The sequence below is a fragment of the Grus americana genome, chromosome 4 (genome assembly GCF_028858705.1).
Source record: "Grus americana isolate bGruAme1 chromosome 4, bGruAme1.mat, whole genome shotgun sequence".
NCBI classification, from domain to species: Eukaryota; Metazoa; Chordata; class Aves; order Gruiformes; family Gruidae; genus Grus; species Grus americana.
The window spans coordinates 69,359,489-69,382,975 of NC_072855.1; the positions used below are offsets into that span (position 1 = coordinate 69,359,489).

Consider the following 23,487-nt stretch of genomic DNA (forward strand, 5'->3'; position numbering starts at 1 on the left):
GAGTTTCCATTGCATTTCAGACCAAATATATTTTCTGCTATCAGAAAGGAAAGAAAAAAAAAATTAAAAGTAAAACCCAGGGACTACAGGAACCAAGGATTCGATTCTTGGAAAGTTTTGACTATTTTTGACTTGCATTAAAGCTGATCGATGGGGGCTCAGGTTGCATCATCCTTCATAAGAGAAACCCAGCTGCAGGAACAGCTGCTTCTTCAGTGATGTGGTGCTTCAACAGGCAGGTCTGGAGACCACACAGGGATTTAAACATGTGCAAAATCTAACCTCCGAGGGTATCCCTGTCAGCCCTCTCTGAAGTGATGCATAACGAAGTTACGCATGAGAACAAGGCACCCCCAACCCCAATAGCTCCTGTATCCTTGGACTCTACCAGACAGAGTCACTAATTGGGTCTGTGGGTCTTCTCTTCATGACAACGACTCGTAGGGAGATGAGGTGAGAGCTGAGACTCGAGCCATGGACTTCCATACAGGCAGGGAAGTGGGGGCTTCAATTACCCACAGGACTGACTGGGGGGGGGGAACCCCTCAAAACTTCTCTTCTGGGTTTTCAGCCGTACATCTAGGAGCGGGCACTCGCAAGGCTCTGGTTTTGTTTCCACCAGCCCAATAACGCGTGATGGAAATGTTCCTGCGAGAGCCAGGTAAGAGTATTTCCCTTCCGGTTCCTAATATCCCACTACATTGCCATAACACCTTGTTTCCTGTGTTCACTTGCTTTTCTAAAGAGCCCCAAAGGGGGGTGAACAAAAGCCTTTGCCCGCTTGGACTCCCTTTCCCTCTCGTGTGATGCTTCAGCACAGCTTTGAACGAGGCTCCGGTATCAGCCCCCAGGGATGTTGCAGGCTCTGTAGCGCAGTGCCTGAGTCATACGCTAAAAATAGCTGGGAAAATGTCAGCCTAGCCAAAGTCATCGGCTGATTAACAATGAAGTTTCATGGTTCCAGCTACCTCCAGATATGCTCCTGATCTTAACAATATATCTGAGGGTTTTTAAAATATCTAAAAAAGAAATTACGAGTACAGACATTATATTTAATGGGGAAAAAGAAGTTAGAGGTAATGCAGAAACAGCTTGCCCTATCCTTACCAGGGAGGTACGTGATCAACACAGTGATTAGGTAGCAAAGGGCTAGAGGGACTGTCCGGCTGGGAGCACAGCGTGGCCCTTCCAGCAAGAAAAATGAGAAGGAAATTAAAAACTGAGCAGGACTGAAGATGAAGCAAATCTTTGGTCCTCAGAGGCGATGCGGTACTGTGGCCATGGTCTCCCATGGGAGTAGAAGGTGGTCTGAGGACAACCAGAGGCCAGGCTCTGGGACATGGTGGAGGAGCAGCCGCCGCGGTGCCGGTCCCCAGCCCTGGGAGCTGGGTGGGCACAGGCGGGTGGGAAGCCCCCGCGTCAGGAGGAGTTGGGCTCGCCCAAGGGGGCAGCTCTGCTTTACAAAGACAGATCCAGTCAGTCTCCCTCCGGCACCGGCGTGCAGTGTCATCGCAGTGCTTGCGGGTGAGCGGCCGGTCTCTGGGCTGTGGTTAGACATGGGAGCTCGGCCAGAGGCGCTGATGGAGGCCGGAGAGAACACCCCAGCGCCAGAAATGTCTGTCTGCTGCAAGGGCTGAGGCCATATCTGAAAGGGCGTCTGGCAACGGCTCCTTCAAGAGCCTTGGAAAATAAGTAAGATGAAACTAATAGCTCTAAAAGCGAAGGTGTGCGGGGGCCGCAATGCTGCAGCAGCACCTTGTGACAGCCCCGTGTCCCTTGGGCCAGGCACACCCAGTGGCTCCCAGTCCCAACGTGGTGCAGACAGAGGCGCCGGGGAACAGAGCTGCAAGACCTCATCTGGAGATACGGGGGAATGAATCGACAGCGAGCACACTGGGCACCGGTGCCTGACAGCTATTGCCGGGCAGTGAACGCTTTGCTGGGTGAGTTACCTGTTCAGGTATGAATTCTGGAAAAGTCTTTGCTCCTGTTTGCTGATTTCTTACACAGGGGCTCAACCAAAGGCTGCTGCCCGCATGGTCAAGGGGAGAAGATGCTCGGACGTAACCAAGCTGTTAGAAACGGTGAGGACAAGGGTGGTGACACCGACACCCTGTCCAGTAACCAGTTTGCTTTGCGTGCTGGGGAGGGAGAGTTATTTCACTGCAGTAAAATTGCATCCCATCACATCCCCCTGTAAGCTCATCACCAGTACGGTGCCCAGGGTAGTTGTACTGGGAGTCGGGACCATAACAAAAAAGCATGAATGGGCACACTGCCCCTGCGTTCCGTCTTTAAGTCATCCTGTCAAGTAAATGAGCTTTCCTACAGTTTCTTTTCAGGCAGCGAGTGTGTTAAGTTACATGAAAAGACGTCTACCTAGGGTGAATAGATAAGCAAAACTGCCGTTAATGGCAAGGGAGGGAGGGGGGAAGCTTTTAACCTGAAATTTCTGAGGAGCTTTCCCTCAAAAGAGGAAGGAGATGCGACTCCCCGCCAGACCTCATCACGCTTGATGCAGCACAGCAGGATGCTTTCTGCAGGCACACACTGCAAATACCTTTCCCACCTCAGAAGTCATCACCTTCCCCCTGCACGTCGCAGCTCTGGTGGGCCCGTGAGGGTGAAACCACGTAAAAGAAACAGTGCTGGAATGTGGTCAGGCCTGCGAGAGGCCCTGGTGCCTCCGTGGCACGGATGTACCTCTGCGTCCAGCCAAGCACATGCTGACGGGAGAGGTTCTGGCACCCCCAGCGTTGCTCCCAGTGCTCCCCCCGTAAAGGCAGACCCACGGCACGAGCCAGTGGGTGGGAGGGCTGCGCTGCACCCATCAGGCAGGGGGGCACGTTTGCCACCCCATGCTGCTGCAGGGGTGTCCCGGCAGGGTTGCAAGTGTGGGTCCATGCCTTGAGCTGATGGCTCTGCGGGGACGTCCTCTGCCCCCACCACGGGAGCTGCTTCTTCCTCCTGAGCTCGCTGCCTCACTCCTATTAAATTTAAGGTTGCTGACGCATGGAGGAGCTACCTTCTTGTCAGCTTGCTGAGCCTCAGGGACAAACCAGCACTGCCTCCAGGGCGGATGCTCAGCTGCATGGCGTGCGAAACAGTGAGGACGTGCAACTTGCTCTGCTGGGTCCCTCCTCTGCCAGGTGAAGGTTTCCATTTCTTGCAGAGGAAGCCTGGCTCCTCTCTAAAAGCACCTCCCTCCCGGTGCATGGCAAAAAGCTTTATGTGCCCCGGTGAGGGAAGGTGGCAGAGGTTGCTTGACCCTGTTCTGGGATTTTAAATCTGTACCCCTTGTTCACAGTGCCATAGAAAGGTATATTTTCATAAGTGGAGTGCCCCCCCACTTTTCTAGCTCCTCTCCGGGCCTGGCTGCTATCGGAGTTTAAAGAGAGGTGAGAGAGCGGCTATACGCTTCCCAAAGAGGGGGCAGAGACTGCTTGGAGCACTCCGAAATGCAGATCTGCCGGAGCAAGGGCAAGGCTGGGGCTCGGGATCGAGCAGTACAGGAAAGCCTGTGGAAGTGAGCCGGCTGATATCTGAGCGAAGGCAATTATTAGGAAGAGGTTTGAATGTTCAAAGAGATGAAATGTTTAAATTTTTCACTGATGCTGCTTACCACTGAATTGTATGCTATGAAAAAGCAACTGTGACTGCCAAGGGACATGTAAATAAGTATTCTTCTGTGACCTCTGAGCTTTAGTAGATGCATTTTTTATAAGCTGAATAAATGCAAATTAGCAATAATGTGTACCTGATTTGGCAGTCCTTCCTCTTGCGCTGAGGACAACGGAGACGCAGCAGCTAACGGGGTATGCTCATCTATGCTAGGAGAGGCCTCTTCCTTCTCAATAATCAAAGAATAATTTTTTTTCGTGCCATCTTGGTGTGGTAATGTGCTTTCACCATCTAGCAGTCTTCCCCTGCACTGTAGCCCCATCTGTCATCCCTCATAAATAAGTTTGAAAGATGCGCTTGGTGAAGCAGGCAGTACAGCTTTATCAAATAAATATTTCAGGGGCACAGATAATGAAGTGGAGGGAGGCAGGGGGAAAGAAAATCGCCTCCACGATGGGCCTCGCTGTTCTGGCCATTGCCGGATCACCTTCCAGCTGAACATGTGGGTGAACATCTGGAAACAAACATGTGGGTACCTTGGCAGCATAAAGGGAGACTGGTCAAGCTGGGATGCGTGGAAACAAAATACCAAGTCATTAAATACAGATTCTGATAGTCCAGAGGCACATCTGAAATTCATCAGCACAAGTCTGCGGACGTGCTGATCTGCACCAGGTGAAAGCCGCTGTCCTCTTGCCCCTGGTGTCACTCCAGTTTCACCCTCATTTCACTGGCAATTGATGGAAAACCCCCAAGCCTCCAAATTATCCCTGCTGCCATGTTCCTTAACTAAGATGCAGCCACTAAAGTATCATTTGAAAATATTTATAATAGCAATCATTTTTTAATTTTGTCCTTCTGCAAAGCACAGATCAACACATGAAAATTGAGGTAGGTTATGGGAGGTTGTGGATTTATACTGAGATATTTGTATCTGGAGTATAACCTTACTCGGGGGGGGGGGGAGAAGGAGTTCCCTAATCCAGATCAGTATAATCCGCTTTCAGATTCATGCTTGATTAAAGCAAAATTATTCTTAAATAAATGTGTCTGAACATGGAATTATTTTGGAATGATTACACAGGTTATTCATTACATTAGAGTTTTGATCTTTGAACAAATTACCCAGATTCCACTGAATTTTATTTTATTTTTTCCCCCACCTATTTTTCTCCCCCTCCTTCTCCAATTACTTTGATACTCAGCCACCAACGAGCACACGGGAAATGCCGAGAGACTGACTTGCAGCCAGCTCATGAAAACCTCGCCAGGTCGGATCAATTTTTCTTTAGCACTGTTGTTTTTCCTGCTTTTTGGAACTAGCACTGGGCACTTTATCAAGACTATCTGAAGGTAAATGCCTCTCTGCAATCAGCTGGGTTTGGGTTTGGTTTTTTTTACGGGAAAGGTAGAGGAAAGAGGTGTGTAACTATTTTGCATGTTCTCCACCTGTGACTGGACCTCCTGTTTCTTGTATCTGTTAAATGCTGTGGGCTGCCTGCGTTACCCTCTCGTTATCCTGATGAGGGCCCGCACAGAAGAGCGCTCTTGAGGCCCTTCTGCATTAGGAAAGCACATTTCTGCATCTTCCGAGACAACTCTAAGCTTAAACAGAATTTCCCTTGTTGATGATCCCCTATTACAGGAAATTACCGACGAGGGTGGTGGTAATTCACGGATCCCTTCAGTGTTGCTCTCGCTCTGGTTCGTGTTTGGCGCCTGAAGACGTGAGAAGTTACCTTTTTATTTTGAGGCACACTTAACACGCTCACAAATCCGACTCAAGGGTGTCGGGTACTTTTGCAGGCACAAGCAGAGGGGTTGGGATTTCAAGCAAGTGGCAAAGCCGTGTTCAAGAGACAGTGCATTTAGTGCTGCGGCCAGCTAAACTGTTGAAACTTGCAGGGTTGGCTCCAAAAGACGTTTTCGACTGCATCATCGGTTTTTAGAAAAACAATCAGAATGAGAAGAAAACACTATAAAAATGTAGATGGGCAAGAAAGCCTGTGACTGCTTTGCTGAAACATGCATACAACAACAGGGCCTTTGGTTACCCAAAATTCGTCTGTGTATGTGTTTGTGGGAGCCTGTCTTCATCTTCTACAGCAATTTCCTTCTGTCTCAAGAGTTTGCTTCCTTTTTTTTTTTACCTTGCTGGCTTTTTTTTTTTTTTTAGGGAAAAATAAAATCAGTCTGATCAAGACACACATGACTTTCCAGTCTCTGAAAAGCTCTGTGTCTGTTCTTGCCTTGAGAGCAATTACACTTCATCTTTCAGAGCAAACCACAAATAAAATAAGTCATGAAGCTGTACAGAGAATAAAAAGTATTCCTGACTGCTTCTCTCAGATTTCAACAAACTGACTTCTGAGGTTTTTTCATTTTTTATATATATATACACGCACACATTTTGAAATATGTTAGGACTGTAGCTACTTTAATGATTATTTTATGTAAAATGGAATCAATCTTTTCTTCTCTGAGGCTGTCGTGTCAGATTACCTTCAATACTTTTCAACCCAAAGTTGTCTGACTAACTTCCTTGATTTCCCACAACTGGTTTTCATGGCTGCAGAAATCTCACTTCTGTGCATAGATAAGCTGTCGGAAAAACTGAGTTCTGAGATATAAAATAGTTATTTCTCCTAAATTACTTGTTGTAAAATTTTGGAGAACAAATGCTCGAGCCTCTATCCCACCTCACAAAACTGATATATGCAATGACACAGACTTTGATCTTTATGTGGAAGCCATCTGTGCTCCCATAGGAAAACAAAAATGACAATGTTTTATGGTTGTTGTTATTTTCAACCCTAATTTTCTGTTGCCTGCAGCTGCTAATTTGTAGAGAGCTGCGAGCTGCGGACTTCTGAGATAGTTGCTGCACACGAATGCTTCCAAGCGGGGAAGCGAGGTGGTGTGCGCTTCCCTGCCCACGCAAACACCAGGCTCGTGACATGGGCTGGGATATAAGCAGCACCACCATCATCTCCCAGGGTCGGAGTCATGGAGAAGGTAAAGATGCTTTAGAAACAAAACCGAATGTAGGGGTTGTGCATTAGCCATGTTTGTGATCTATTTGTTTATTTATTTATTATCGTCTTCTGATTTTATTTTATTTGGCAACTTCTGCAAGGGAACAATACCAAAGTCATCAGCAGGGGTTTCAAAGCTGTTAATAATGCACATGCATACAGTATACATAATAAGTTAATTCTACAGAGAAACTAATGGAGTTTATCAGTGGGAGACCTTTAGAATTGTACGGAGAGAGTTATTTCAGAGTTTCTAGCTGGTAAAAATGTTCACTTGTTAAAAGGCTGTGGCCTGTTGTTAATAGAAAATTTTCATGTTTTGTACCTCAACTTGTTTCAGCCTTGGAATTGGTTTAAGATAGATTATGAGTTACTTAGAAAAGATTTTTTCTTTTTGTAGATTGGTCTGCTTAGGGACTGACTGCTCTGTATAATTCATAGCTGAAGTTTTATGGGATAATGTTTCCAAAAAAGATGTTATATTTTCAAAAATACACTTAACTACTCAGCATAGCTGCAGACTAAGTAACGCCTCTGGTGCTCTACCTGTTGTGAAACAATTTCATAGTTAGTCATACCTAGAAAAATTAATGAAAGTGGTGAAAGTGGCTTCCTGTTGTGGTTATGTGCCACTAACAACTCTGCTTCTGGGATGCTGGGTAGAAAAAAAACCACCGAAGCAGCCTTTTTGTTTGTTTTAATAGAGCATATAATACTACTTTAAATACTTTAAACCCTGCTTAACAGGTAGCTGAGCAGCCAGCTTACATCAGAGGCTGTTGCCCTGATTCCAGTGGTGCTCCCAGGACAGTACAGTATTTGGTTACCTCGCTGGTATAAATCCAGACCTCATACTGACCTAGGACTGGTACAGGGCTTGTACAGGCACAAAACAAAATTGGGTGACCCACAGCTGTATTGGCATCAACAGTAACCTTGCCTAAGAACACACACATTGGCTTATGCTTTTTCTATGATAAATTACCATTTTTCTTATTACTTAACATTCCTTTCCACATTACCTCCAGCCCCTATATGATAAGGCGATGTACAGGTGAAGTTTGTCGCACCTGTCTCTCCGTAGGCAATTTTCAGAATCCCCATTCATCACCTAAAATAACCACAAGTGTGTGCTGCCTTTGGGGATGCAGTTCAATAATATGGTACTTGTAACTTAGGGCTCTGTGCTGGATCAGATCCTTTGGAATATCTGACTCTTCAAATCTTGTCCAAACCCTGTGACTGATTAACTTTGACAGGCTTGGGGCTGGATCAAGTATTTTGTCGTTTGGAGCCAGCACAGGGCTGGCATTACTACCGTGCTCTGACTAATTTGATGGTGATATGATCCTGTGTGGATCAGATTGGTACCACTGCGTGGGCTGGTAGTGCCAGACCCGGAGTTACTGATCTGCGGAGCGCAGCTCCTGAGTTAGGCTCACATTAATTACAAGCTGCATCTCGCAGGCAAGAATGGTCCGCACGGAGGGAGCTGCCTGTGAACAGCCTCGGGTCTCCACGGGGTACAGCCCCACGATCTGCCACGTGGAGAAACAGCTCCTGAACCGGGCAGAGGATTTCTGACGCTTCTGCGTGCTGTTTCAACGTCTTCTGGTTGTATAGGAAGGCAAAGCGAGGTGAGGTAATGCAGTGCATTCTGATGTGGGTGCAAGAGTAAATTGGCCCAGAAAACTGAGAAAATCTCTTAATTTGCATGTTTTTGATGTTGTGTGCGGAAATGTTGTTTGAGATGTTACGGGTATCTGGTTTCCTTCTGTGCCTTTATTGGAGGGTTAAGTGACACGTGCATTGCAAACTAAAAAATAAGTTAACGAGTTAAGTGAAGAGCTTGAATTCCTTTTTGTTCCATTTCATGTGCGTACACATCCAGTCATGATGGAGAAGTTGGAAAATAATGCAGTGATAGACAGTGGCACTCTGGGGATGCTGTGGGCATATGCATTCACTAGCCAAAGTACCAAGAGATTTGCCTTCATCTGAAGTTGAAAGCCACAGCCCCAAAGACACCACCCCTGACAAAAGGGCGTTGCCTAGAGGAGATAGAAAAGGAGACATTATTTCTATATTTATATATAATTTTCTCTTCTTTTTCCTTCAACCTTAAACCGCTTCTTTCTGCATTCTCCTTCTTCCATTTCTCTCATCCTTTCACTTTCATTTGACCATAGCAGAGAATGGGGTGAAGAATGATGCACCTTCCTCTCTTAGCCCCTGGCAGAGATTACCAGAATGGCTCAAAGGCACAGGTTTGCCCTGAAGTCCAATGTTATCAAGCAATGACTTATGAAGGGGTCACCAGTGACAGCAAATATTTTGCGTATTTGCATTCAGAGAGGGTATGGTGGGGTTTTGCTGGGTTTAACAGTGCTTTTGCTGTTTCCACATACGTGTATGGGAGTAGCTACCCTGGTGCTTTATACTAATATATTTCGATCCAGTGCCACAAAAAAGGGAAAGCCTGCCTTTGCCTCGGGGGGCGGGGGGGAACTGTGGGAAGACATTAGGACCTTCATGGATGCCTGGAAAGCAGGCAAGTACGGAGCTGGATTAACCTGGAGCCTCTGCAGTTTACAGCCACTTAGGCTAGGCTAGCTCGGGCTCAAAACACCTCTTGTACCAGAGCTAGGGCTGGCTGTGTGATGGGTGGTAAGGAGGCTGGCGAGGCTGGCCGAGCGCCCGGGCTAGCGCTGCAGCTGCTACAAGTAGGCATTTTGTGTGGAGACAGAAACTCTGATCCCAGATTCTCAGCAGCTGCTTGGTGGGCAGCCAGGAGAGGGATGGAGGGAGAGCAGCAGCCAGGAGCCTGCCAAAGAGCTGCTTTTGTCCACACTGCTAAATTTGGGTGTGACTTGCTGTGGCTTAATTACCAAAGAAACCCAAATGAAGACAAGCTCCCTGTAGCTTTTACCATGCAGCAGCTGCGCTGCATCAGCAGGCCTTTGCCACCGTGAAAAATAATAGTGGGAGCTGGTTTTTCCTGGGGTGGCAGGGTAAGGCAGCAAAGACTAAAGCTGTGCAGGTTATAAGCAGAAAAAAAAATTACAGATATTAGCATTTTAATCGGATATTACCTTAAAATAAGAGCTTTAATTTTACCTTGGAGGTACCTCAGTTAGATCAGTAGCATATGTGGCTCAGAAGTCTCCCAATTATTTCCGTCTTACATGTGAACTTTGATCTTCCTGTTTGTCTCAGTTTTCTGAGACATCTAAAACTGCAAGTTCCTCCAAAGTGTTGTAATTCAGGACTGTTGGAAATTCCATCATGGGAATATGACCATAGTATGTATACTGACAAATTCCTTTAAAAATAAAATTAGTGAATGGTTCACTAGATATTGACTGTCACCCTTCATTATTGGCAAATGCCTGTTATACATTATATATAAATACATGCATGTAGATTAATAAAATGTATCTATATTTACAAATGTTCACATTATTTCAGTGTGGGTTTTTTTTCCTTTGCATGAGTTATTACAATTTTCATGAGCCCAAAATCCTTACCACAAACAAAGCTGTTTGTGGGGATTTTTTTTTTCCTCCTCCTCTTGAAGTGTAATGTGTAAAATTAAACTTTAAATCCATCTGCAAGGTTCTATAGATACAGCGTAAGTTGCAGTGGCAAGCAGGGTGGCAGTTCAGCTGAGAGTACCTATCATCTATGCTAGATTTCTGTAAGGGTTAAGGACAGATTTGGCTATGTGTAGTAAAAAACACAGGCATGATCTTCTCTGCTGCAGGCAGATTTAATTTCTGTGGTGTCCTAAAGGCCTTCTCTAGAAAAAGAAAAACAAAACAAAAAACTGACTCTAACACAAATTTCCATCCCAAAAAAATAAGAAGTAAAGCTCTTCATACAGAGATACTTCTTCCTGATGATTTCTAACATCTGATACGTCACCCTTTAAACTGCAGTAAAAAATGTACGAGGGTTTTTGGAACAAAACCAATTTTAAAACTTCTGACTTGTTTAACAGATAGAGATTTCATTTTTGATACAGATCAACTTTTACATATCCTTTCTGCTACATCAGGGTGAGCAGAGAAAAGATGTCAGAATTACTATAGGACATTTAAAAAAACCTACACAAATCACTACAAATGCTGTTGTCAAGACCATCTTGGACATAATAGTCCATGTGAATTGCAAATCAAATGAACAGCAAAATAAAATATTAATTGTAGTGAAAGCTCTTGGCGTAGTCCATGTTGTAGTCCAGGTTGTAATCCAATTGCCATAGCTCTGTATGTTCATAACTTGTCAGGTACGTGTGACTTTCTCAACAGATTTCTTTTTAGAGCTGATATTTTCCATGACTGCTCTCAGTGACTGTTTTCCAGCAAAAGAGGAAAAAATGAAGAAATTCCTCTTCTCATTTTTTGAGGTCTGCACCACTGGTAATATCCACCTGAAAATGATCTGAACCGTAATTTTCTACAGAAACCTACTGCTAATACAGGTAGTCGACTGCAAGATTTGATTTACTGTAGGTAGTTTTTCCTCGGCAGTGGGATGGAGGGGAAATTGTTATAAATGACTGAAGAATCATTTTTTCGGTATTCCTGAGGGGCAGCTTATTCTTGCTGGCACCTCCTGGGCCCTTATCCCTCACTCCAAATTCTTCCCATACAGCTCCATCAGCCCAGGGAGTATAGAGCAGCTCCTTCCATAGGAGCCATTAGCACAAGACATAATAATCACGAACAAACACATGAAGTGATTCCCCAGCCCACAACAGCCATTTCTTCCAGGGAGAAAGGGAGGTGTGAGTTGTTGAATTCTGCAATACACCACTAGGTTTGCATTTTTTTATTTTCAATAACTTGCGCAATAAAATGTGCATGCTAGGAACGTGTTCCTTGGCCAGCAAGGAGCTGTGCAGAAACTGCATCAACTGTCTTGGTTTCTACATTCGTTTGGGTAGACACCCTTATTTGAGCTGTTCACTACGGATGTATTGTAGTACCAAAATAAACTGCTAATCTCTTCTGCCTACAGGGAGAAGACGTGGTTGGAAGAAGGTAAAGAGGACCCTAATGAAGAAATACCAAATTTTACAGGCTGGGACTAGAGAGGTGAGAATTGCCAGATTAAACAAAAAGTCTGAGGGGTTGTGACTAGATCCACTCCCTAACGTTCACTGAAGCAGGGTAACAGCTCCCCGTAGTGACCACTGCAACTCCAGCCGTGGGTGCTAAGCTGATGAGGCAGCATGCGTGGGGCCAGGTTTATTTCAACTCATTTCCCCTCAGCTACTGCCTTGGAGGGGAGTAGGTTAAATCCAGTCACTGAATGGAGATGGAATAGGTCTGAACTTCAAGTTAGGGACAGAGGGCAGTTGGGTTTTCTCATTTGTTTGTTTTGAGAGGAATGCTTCTTCACAAAATTGTTTCATACCTTTTCCTATGGTAATCAAAGACTTTTTATCTCCCTTCACCTAAATAGCCTCTTCCAAATTTCCTAAGAATTAAAGATTTATTATGAGTCTCGTGGACATCACATTGTCTTACACTGAGGACCACCTCATCCCAAAGTAATAGGTGTGCATTTCAAAGCATGCCACACACCTGCCCCTTTGGCCACACTCTTTGGTGAACACAGAAATGTATGCTTTCTTTTTTGATCTACAAAACCAGTAATAATAATTATAACAAAAACTTGCATGCTTTTTTCTTCTTTTAGGTTTCAGAGAGTTCAACGCACAACATAGTCTTGTAAGCTTATGATTTCATGTAGGCAACAGTGCTCTAAGAAACTGAAAGTTTTCTCAACGTTATTCAGGTCAGTGTTTCTTTACATGGATCATTCAGGAAGCTAGGACAAACCAATTCATGTATTTGGTTTTGTGAGGGTGTGTGGATCAACTGCTATGGCAAACCCAGCCTCCTGGGTTACACCAAGTACAATGACATTATTGATGGGGGATTTTAATGTGTTCAGCTGGAACTGATGTGATGTTTTCAAAGAAAGTCAGCTGTTCACATGCAGTGGCTTAACTCATTTTGGTGTTGTCAATGTTATTTTCAATAAGCAGGAAAGTAACTGGTAAACAGTTTATTACATGTCATTTAGATGCCAAATTAAGCATATTTTATCAGCATTTCAGGAACCATCAGTTCCTTTAAGATATATAACAGAAATTTAAAGTACCAATTCAGATACCAGCTGCCACACAATAAACTATTAAGCATTTAGTAACATAAAGCAAGATTCCTCCATGCTGTACCTTCACTGATTGCACTAGAGTTGTATTAGAAATTTATTTGGTGTATGCTGCATATTCTTATATTTTCACAAATAAATAGATATTATTATATTTTATAAGTAGAGGACATCTCAGAGGCTCTTAAAAAGAAACAGACAAAAATAAAAAAGGTAAAATGAAACCAAAATACACAATAATTTGTGAAATACTTAGGGTATAGTTGAACAATCACTACCTTATTTACCCTGTTGGTTTTGTTTTTTTTTTTTAAAAAGGTCCTGGTAAGATCATCAAGGAGTTCAATCTAAAAATTATGTCCCCCATTTGACCCATATTCAAAAGACTATTGTACATGTGGCACTGCATCAGAAATAAGTATCAAAGATAACTTGTTTTCTGCAGAGCCTGTTCAACAAAAGAGACATTAGTAGAAATTTATATTAACCTCCTCTTCATAAAACAAAAAAACCCCAACACCCCCCAAAATAAACCCCCCTCATCCCCATTTATACTCTGTCTCTGAACAGATACACCCACAAATGATGTTACCATCTCTATGCCAGCACTTGCCAAATCAACATCTTTGTTGACTCCCTCCATAATCACATCAAATTATTTGGTAAAGGGTAAGGGCCATCACAATTAAACAGAAGAAATGCCCTGAGGAGAAGGACTTGGGGGTATTGATTGATGAGAAGCTCAACATGAGGCAGCAGTGTGCGCTTGCAGCCCAGAAAGCCAACCGTGTCCTGGGCTCCATCAAAAGAGGTGTGACCAGCAGGTCGAGGGAGGTGATCCTGCCCCTCTACTCCGCTCTTGTGAGACCCCACCTGGAGTACTGCGTCCAGCTCTGGGGGCCCCAGTACAGGAGAGACATGGAGCTGTTGGAGCGAGTCCAGAGGAGGGCCACGAAGCTGATCAGAGGGCTGGAGCACCTCTCCTATGAGGACAGGCTGAGAGAGTTGGGATTGTTCAGCCTGGAGAAAAGGCGGCTCTGGGGAGATCTGATTGCGGCTTTCCAGTACCTGAAGGGGCCTACAGGAAAGATGGTGAGGGACTGTTTATCAGGGAGTGTAGTGACAGGACAAGGGGTAATGGGTTCAAGCTGAAGGAGGGTCGATTTAGATTAGAGGTTAGAAAGAAATTCTTTACTGTTAGAGTGGTGAGGCACTGGAACAGGTTGCCCAGAGAGGTTGTGGATGCCCCATCCCTGGAAGTGTTTAAGACCAGGTTGGATGGGGTTTTGGCGGAGGGTGTCCCTGCCCGCAGCAGGGGGGTTGGAACTAGATGATCTTTAAGGTCCCTTCCAACCCAAACCATTCCATGATTCTATGATTCTATCTCTGAGCCAGTTCTCAGGCTTCTGTTTTCAGCAACCAGAAACATTGCTGGAAACCCCAGCCTAATGGTGAGAAAAGCACCAGAATAAACTAACTACAAATTAAATTAACTTTGGAAATCATTCAATACACAAATGAGTAAACAGACAGACCAGGACCCTGGCTTTTCCCCATGTTTCCACAGGTCTAAGGTAGGTTCAGTCTCCATCTCGAATGGTATGTTTCTTCGATAAATAATTTCAAATCAGATTTGCGCTATTTTAGCATAACATAGATAACAAAAACAATGCACAGAAAAGCTAGGAATGTCATCAGAGGGTAAACAACATTTATTCTGAATTTAAGGATAAACAAACCTGACCAGTTTATGAATGGGCAAAGTTAGTTAAGTCTTATGACACATAATAAAGTATGTAAATTCAAGTATTTAGCATAAGTAATTAACAAAGAGGTTCTGGGGTAAGTAATTACTCAGTATTAACACTCTTAAGTCCAGCATTTCTCGTTTGTCCAACATAAGTTATGTTGTCCCTCAAGAAATCTGTCATCTCCAACTGGTACAAGTTATTAATGACAAGAGCCTGTAATGAAACCATCAAAATCTTTAAAAGAAACCCCAGTCCTTGCCAGTGATTTTCTTCAAACTTTCTCGCTCCTGTCATGCTGAAGCAGCGGTGCCAATGAAGCTGCTTGCCGAGCTGGTTCAGTGACTTCTCATCTGCCTGACTGCTGGTGGCTCCTCAAGGTGCTAGCAGGAAGGTGCAAGATGAAGTTGGATTGCTGAATCTGAGAGAAAGGGGCAGATCGTGCCATTACCAAGATGTATACCTCCCTTTTTTTTTTTTTTGTTCCCCTAGCACCTCACTGAAGTATGGTAACAGTGCCTTTTTCAGGGCACTGTGGCATTTAAAATATCAGCTGCTGTCAAATGTTTGTTGGCTTTCCACTTATGATAGTAACGTTACTCAGCTGTGTGAATCTCCTAAGGCATATTCAAAAGGGCTGTTGTTTTTCTTTTCAGTTTTATGATTGTCAGCTTTGTTTTGTTGTAGGAAATGTTAATGACTTCTTTGGAGTTTTAATTCTTCAGCTTTTTATATTTTTGTTCCACTGGAAGATAGGAGATATTAAAATTTTTATATTTTTATAATGATGTAGTTCCCACATTTAAAAAGAACAAGCTTTGTCAATTAGTTAGACCTAACAAACTATGGACTAGTTAGTCCATTGCCGAACTTTGTTACAATAACAGAATGATTAATCTGGTACAATATTAACAAGTAGTTACAGGATGAGAATATAATTGTATTTTATCTTGAACGGTTGCTATATGGTCTCATGGAAGTAGGTAATGTCAAACAAAGCTGCTTTTTTTTTTTTTTGGCAGGGTAAAAGCTTTGGTCAATAGAGATAGTAGAGTTGGTATCATACGTCTGGATTTTGCCAAAGCAATTTTAATTGTAAAGATGGATCATATATGGAATTAACTTGGTCATAATGGCTGGGTATAAAAAGAACCCACAGAGAGATTTCAGAACAAGGGGATAACAGTGAGTGGGATGTTTTGTAGCAGTCCATATGTAATTTTAAAATTCTACATGATCAATACTGTGCTAAAGGATCTTTACTGACAGTGTTTCCAAATGACATAGGGATTGACAAGATGATAAATACTGGTGTAAGGTCACTGCTATATCAGGACCCAGATCATTCTACTACTGCCCAGAGCTTATGCTCATAAACCAGGTATAAGGCAGAGTGCCAGTTATACCTAAAATAGTGGTGACTGCTTTAGAAAGCTCTTCCTGCGTGAAGATTTTGGATAAAATGCTCAGTGTGTTCCCAGTGCAATGCTATGTCAGAAAAGGATGATTCAGAGTGTCTCCAAAGTAGCAAAGACCTTGCTTCTAACAAAACAAAAATTGGTAAAGCTCTGTTAAAATACCACTACCAATTCTGATACCTATGCTTTGGAATTTATCAAAGTTCAAAGGATAGTATAGACATGACATGACAGGAGAGCTGGAAACTCTGAGTCTTATGAACTCACACCTCATGAAGCAAGGTAGGTCACAAACTGACGTGTGGGTTGTGGGCAAGCAGCTGCCTCACTTGTGAAGAGCCTGGTACACCAACAGTGCTTTAGAAAGAGTAAAGTAGTCATTATGATACCTAAGGATAGTTAAATATAACATCTTTATCTTATAACATGTCACAACAACCCCAGGCAACGCTACAGGCTTGGGGCAGAGTGGATGGAAAGCTGCCTGGAGGAAAAGGACCTGGGGGTGCTGGTTGACAGCCAGCTGAATACAAGCCAGCAGTGTGCCCAGGTGGCCAAGAAGGCCAACAGCATCCAGGCTTGTATCAGAAATAGTGTGGCCAGCAGGACTAGGGAAGTGATTGTCCCCCTGTACTCGGCTCTGGTGAGGCCGCACATTGAGTACTGGGTTCAGTTTTGGGCCCCTCACTACAAGAAGGACATTGAGGTGCTGGAGCTTGTCCAGAGAAGGGCAACAAAGCTGGTGAAGGGACTGGAGCACAAGTCTTAACGAGGAGCGGCTGAGGGAACTGGGGTTGTTTGGCCTGGAGAAGAGGAGGCTGAGGGGAGACCTTATTGCTCTCTGCAGCTACCTGAAAGGAGGCTGTAGTGAGGTGGGTGTTGGTCTCTTCTCCCAAGCAACAAGCAATAGGACAAGAGGAAATGGCCTCAAATTGCTCCAGGGGAGGTTTAGGTTGGATATTAGGAAAAATTTCTTCACTGACAGGGTGGTCAGACATTGGAACAGGCTCCCCAGAGAGGTGGTGGAGTCACCATCCCTGGAGGTGTTCAAAAAGCACGTAGACATGGTCTAGTAGACATGGTGGTGTTGGGTTGATGGTTGGACTTGATGATCCTAGAGGTCTTTTCCAACCTTAAAGATTCTATGATTCTATGATTTGCTGGAAAGCAGGGAACTGGTTTTTATCAACCTCCAAAAAGCTGTCCCTTTGTCATGGGAGACTGCCAGAATCTCACACAAGACTGGCCTAAAAAAGCTGTCATTCACAAGGAGAGAAAAAGTAGTAAGTGGCATATTCAAGAAGAGCTGTCACAATTATAAGGAAGTGCAAAAAAATGCATCATAGAATATGAAACTGTTTTATTTAACCTTCCTTGGAAATGTAGGTTCCTCATTCAGACTGAAAGCTTGCAGTTTGTTTGTCCTGAATTTGACAGTCTTCCCAGGCAATGAAAATGTTCTGGGAAGAGAAACAGGCAACTGGATATTATCTTTAAAGTTGATGTTTCCTGTCAGATACGCAAACATAAAGAATTCAGCTGTAACAGACCTCCTGGTAGGTAGGTAGCTTTAGGAAAAGCCTCTTGTCGAATATGGATAAATTAGAGAGTCACTGTCGAAAGCTCCTGGCAGAGGGTCAGGTGTTCTCCCTGCTGCCTTGCTGCATACCTGAGACCGTTCAAAGCTGACACTGCTCTTCTGTTCCACCTCTGGTGCACCAGGCTGCAAAACGAGCCGCTAGAGCTCAGTGAAGATCCACCCTGCTGCTCTGTAGGTACCCGGAAGAAATGCCGGACATTTCCCTTCTAAGAATCACCACATTGATAGGAACAGAATGCCCTGCTGCTAGCCTGTTATTTTGAAATCACCTTTAACTCCAGTTAAATTAAAGCAGAAACCAGTACATGTTTTCATTTATGGCACACAAAACAGGCAAGAAAGGTCACAGAAAGGAAAATGGTTTAAAAAAAAGGATGAGATTTTTTTCTTCTGCAAAGCAGCAAATCCAAAAATCTTCTGTCAGCATCCTTTTAATGGGGTGCAGGTGCTTATCTAGCCTATGCATTAGGTCACACTTTGTCCTCCTAAATCACTTTCATGCTGGTAAACATGCCCCCACCTTTTGTTGCAAATTCCTGGGGCTTGTTTGGAATTCTTTCGGATTTCTTCTCTCTCCTTGACCTTGAAATATTTTGTTTCCAGATTCCCTTAAGAGACATTTTGACATTGTCCTCCCGGGATAGTAAATGATATTTCTGGTGGCCTGGTACTGAATAGCTGCCTCAATCCTACAGAAATTAACTCTTTCCTACCAGGTAGGTTGTGTTCCAGTTCGGAGTAAAGACTTGACACGCGTTGGATCTTACACTTCATACAAAATGTACATCATACAGCAGGCGCGTGACACAAATGGGACTCATGTATGCAATCAATCCATTAACGGCTTTTGAGACTAGACTCAAGGAGTATGAAATTATTCTGGGACAATAAAGGGCTTGAGAGTGACTAACCTTGGTCCTGCCTTTGAAGGATAAAGTGGGGAACCGCAGGTAGCGGATGCTGTGATTTGATTACTTTTGTTCACAGACTCACTGGATGACGCAAAGCAAGAATTACTTTGATTCAGTTTGCTCACCTGCAAAAGTGCTCATAATATGTACTTGCAGGGGCATGATAAAAAGCGACATTATTTTTGAATGCTTTGAATTTATTCAATACAGAGTGTTATGGGCATATAAACACTAAGGTTTGTGGCACTTGACCACACACTGAGAAATCTCAGATACTTTTTTCCCCCACTTTCTGTTTCATCCCACGTCACACCTAAAGCAATGTCCTCAAGTCTTTTAAAGCTTTAGTACTATTTATAAAACAAAACACTTCTCACAAAAATCTAAACACCCACCTCTCCATGTATAAATAAGGTATTCATTTACTGCAGCTGAAGGCTCTAAGCTTCTAGATAATGCTGGCTAGGTGCTTCTCCATGCTAAGGTAAGTCCTCATGTAGGACCTATACAGGTATTGTTCCAACCTGAACAATGTACGCATGTCTCAAAGATAATTTTTGACATCCCGATATTTTATCTTTACTCCTAGTGGACTGAATGGCTGTCCTGAACTGCTAGAAAATGCAAGTTGGCTGCATCTAAAAAAGAGGTCCGTTGTGAGAAGGTCTTTTGGGGAATAAATGGTAAAATGTCTGCTTTATTTCATCTTTTTCCTGCTTGAGTACTGTTATTGTCCATTCGCCTGATGACATTGCACGGAATGGTTGTCCTTCTAGAATCATGTTTATTTTCTTCCCTGAGAGGTTTGTAATACAGCATTATAAGAAATAACTGCTTAGTTTGTATTGGTATCTGCTCCTGATTTCTTTGTTTTTCAAAATTGAATGGCATATGTTGAAGTTTTAAATCTAATGGCATAGAGATCTTTAAACAGTCCCATTCAGTGTTAAAACCACACTGAGGTTCCAACCTGATAAGTTTTTTCAACAAAACAAGTTGTGTTAATTACTCCTTTATTTGCATCTAAGATTTTTTTAAATTCTTATTGTAACTCACAGACCAGAAGTTCTTTATTTTGTTCCCAAACTACATGATGAAAGAGAAACTTTTTGATGGAGCACTAACATCTGAAAAAATACACAGACAACCATTTTACACGAGGGATAAAAATATGTGATGGGCATACAGGAGAAAATATTTGCATTGGCTTCAACAAAAAGGTCAGCCATGATAGAACACCAACTATTCTTCACTACTGTGAAAGCAGTAATCAAATCAAGTTTCCATTTTAAAATGCCTTGATACTGTCTACAACACAGCAACAAAAAGACACAATATAACCTCATTTTAAATGCCGTTTACTTGAGTGATGACATTTTATTTCTTTCCAGTTTTATTCAAATGTTCTGGAACACTTAATGGAAAATAAATAGGAAGGATGTTAGAAATTATGCTTTTGGTGTTCTTTATGCCATTAATATATGTCGCCCTACTTGCATCTAAACCTGGCTAATTGGTACTAATAAGGCCTGGGAGCTGATTTCAGTGCTTACAGTTTTACATGCATAACTGTCTGTGCCCCCTATTGAAAAGCAAATTAGGAATGGGAAGCAGCAGCAGTTCTCAGCCTCTGATAATGCTCTTTGCCTTCTTGAGTTCAACTGCACTGTTCACAAAGAAAATGAACTCCATCACCGGCTCTGACTGCAGCAGCGTATCATCTGGTTATTCCTTCCTAAAATGTCGGTGTGGCTTTAGTAGTTCTACCGCAGGTTGTTGGCAGTGATGATATCACTAGTGCGTAATGCCATCAGTATGCCTATGACAACACAGGGGCGTTGAGGAGCCTTGTATGTGTGTGTGTGACATCCTGCCTTTACTAAAGGAAGTTACTAGGAATTTTTGCCACTACTTTTAGCCAGGCTAGGATTTAACTTTCAATCTACTTGGCATGAAGGTTTTAACTAGAGCTGATTTAAAAAAACCACAAAAACAAAAAACTGAAATTTCTTCTCAAAGCTATAAGAAATGCGCTTGTTCAGAGATTTTCTTTAAAAATACTACCCCCTCCCAAAATCTTCCAGTTAAAAGGACAAGGTCATTTCGACAATACTAAAATTCAAAATAACCTGATTCTATGATAAATTCGGAAAGGGGGAAGAAGCTCTTGTGCCTTCCCATTTAGATCAGAGTCTCCTGCCTTCATGACAATGACGAATATTCCCCATGGTGCAGTGGGACCGACAGCAATACTATCCATTTTTAAGCATTCATCAGAGACGGTCACTTCCCTCTCCTGAACTTCTTACCTACACAGTACCGGCCGCATGACCGCTGCCTCAGACGAAGAGTCATTTCTCCCGTGACTGCGTGTCCATCTCCACCCGACGAGCGCCGGGTATCCAGCTCCACGCCAGCACCAGGTGATGAAAGGCTAAACACAACTGTAAAGCTACGGCCTGCGCGTGAAATGATTGTGCTTGGAACACGGTTTTAATATTTTCTTTGGGGTTTAATTTACTCTTCTCAACAACTTGAATAAACCAAAGAGAAGTATCTGGTCAGAGTAAGAGTTTTCTGACTAAAGGGAGGCCAGCGACTCAAACTTGGAAATCAAAATAGTGTTCAGAGCTGCCGAATGTGTTTTCAGCACAAATCCAAAAACATAGTCCCATGCTAGCTACTATGAATAAAATTAACTCTATTCCAGCCCAAATCAGCACACTGCTATACCCCCCGAGTGTGCTTGGCGTACCTGCCGAATATACCAGTTTACTTTATGGTTTTTCGGGCCTCAAAAGTTGCCCCCGACCTCCGGTAGCAAGGCACGACGTGCCCTTCAGCAGCACCGCCGAACTTCCAAAGCAGCGCTGGGCCCGGCGGCGAAGGGGCACGTCAGGAGGGGCTGCGGAACGACGGCAGTCCCACGGCCTCCCGCGGAGAGCTTCCCTCAAAGCCGAGCCCAGAGCCCGCTCTTTCTTTCAACACCCAGTTTTACAAAGTTCCCTGCGCCGCGGGAGAAGGCGGGCGGTTAAGAAGGGGACGTAGCGCTCTCTCTCTCTCCCCAGTGACCCTGCAGAATAATGCCCCAGGGATCAGCGATGGCTGCTGAAGGGACAAACCGGAGGCACGCGGGGGGGGGCGGCCACACCCCCGCCCCCAGCAGGTAGGCCCGGCCGCGGTAACGGCCGCGCTGAGGAAACTGCCGCTGCGGCGCGCACGCTGCAGCCCCGCCCCCTCCCCCCCCGCCAGCGCGCGGCGGCCCCGCCCCACCGTGCGCGCAGGTGCAGGGAGCGCGGAGCGCGCGCCCACCGCCCCCCCTCCCCCCCCCCCCGCCGCACCCGGCGGGCAGAGCGAGGGGTGGCGCGCGGGTGCCCGGCGATTCCCGCCGGCTTTGTGCGGGGAAAAGGGAGCGCGCGGCGGGCTGCGGGGCGTCACCGCCGGCGGGTGACGGAGCCGGGCCGGCCGCTGATGTCACTGCTGCCCTCGGCGCTGCGGCGGGTGCTGCCGGGGCCGCCGCCCCTGGCCGCTGCGGCCGCCCCTCCGCGCCCGGCGGTGGGCGGGTAGGCGGCGGGAGCCGCGGGGACATGCGGCTGCCGCCCCTCCGCCCTGCGCCCGCCGGTGCCCGCGGAGCTGCGCTGTCCGCCGCGGCGGCCGGGTATGGTGGCGTCTGATGCGGACGGTGCGTGCGTGAGTCACCGCGCCCCGCAGCCAGCCGGCCGGTCGGGCCGGCCTTTGTGTGCGCCGGGAGCATGTGGGTGAACCCCGAGGAGGTGCTGCTGGCGAACGCCCTGTGGGTGACGGAGCGGGCCAACCCCTACTTCATCCTCCAGAGGAGGAAGGGGCACGGAGGCGATGGCGGCGGCGGGGGACTGGCGGGTAAGGGCGGCGGCCGGGGTCCCGGGGAGGGCGGGGCGGGGCCGCGTTTCGCGCCGCTTACCTCAGCGGCTCCCCCGGGGTGGCGGTGGGTCCCCGCCGGCCGGGCGGGATAACGGCCCTGGGGGAGCGACACTCGCGCAACCGCCGTGGGGCTGCGGGGGACCCTCCCCCGCTCCTCGCCGCCTTCCCGGGCGGTGCGGGGACCCCTCGCCGTGCCGGGGGCAACCCAGCGCCCCTGCCGCGGCCGAGGGCCGAGGGCGGCGGCTGATGCCTCGCCCGGCGCTGTAAGGCGGTGAGGGGCCTTGGGCGCCGCGTCGGTGTTTCGGTGCGGGGCCGTGTGGATTACGCTAAGGTTCCCCTGAGGATTTACGCACTGTAAAGCTTTGCGCGGGTGATCACCGGTGTCGGATGCCTTCATACGTCAGGGTGTGACTTGCCCAGGTTCTCGGAGGATTTTATTTTTGAACCTCTAATGCGTGCTGTTTAAAATGAGACCAAGATGTCACTTGCAAACACATACCATGAGAACGGATTTGCTTTGGCTTCTCCGTATTCTTCGGGGTGTCCTTGTAAAGTATGATCCCTGAACGCTTTGTTTTCAACTGCTGGTAACTGGAGACGCTTTTGTACACGTTTGGGTCACGCGCATCTTGGTCTCTGTAATGCCGTGCATACACGTTTGTCGAGACCTTTCATCATTTTTAGGCAACATGTATGCATCTCTATGAACTTGGAGATACAGAACCTGATGGCGTTACCACCGGTCCTTCTTGAATTGCCAGAAAATAGTCAAACTCGTTCTCTGAAAAGCTGTGGTTTCTTCCTTACCCACTTGCATTGCAACCAGTACCTCAGGTTAATCAAAATAAACATTTGCTCTACATCTATGTTTGGTTCAAGATACTGTGCATATTTACCAGGAGATCAAGTGTTTCTTCAGCCTTTGAATGCTCTATGGACTTGTAAACAATTTATAATCTAAACCAACGCACCACCGTAAAGTGTGTTTTCATGTAGGCTCTTGAGATCTTCAGTCTTCTTCAATGTTGTTTTTTTGATAAACCACCTCATTCTTGCGTGGAGAGGGAC

The 23,487-nt window shown here is 45.4% G+C and overlaps 1 protein-coding gene across 2 annotated transcripts in view; it reads left to right on the forward strand.

Moving 5' to 3' along the window:
- The first annotated feature begins 21,883 nt into the window (after nucleotides 1-21,883).
- The window catches only part of TBC1D9 (TBC1 domain family member 9), a 49,598-nt gene continuing 47,994 nt past the window's right edge, over nucleotides 21,884-23,487 (forward strand). For both annotated transcript variants that reach the window (XM_054824640.1, XM_054824641.1), the window contains exon 1: nucleotides 21,884-22,398. In XM_054824640.1, coding sequence (XP_054680615.1) covers nucleotides 22,272-22,398 — 127 coding nt within the window. In that variant the 5' untranslated portion in view covers nucleotides 21,884-22,271. The remainder of the gene's footprint in view (nucleotides 22,399-23,487) is intronic.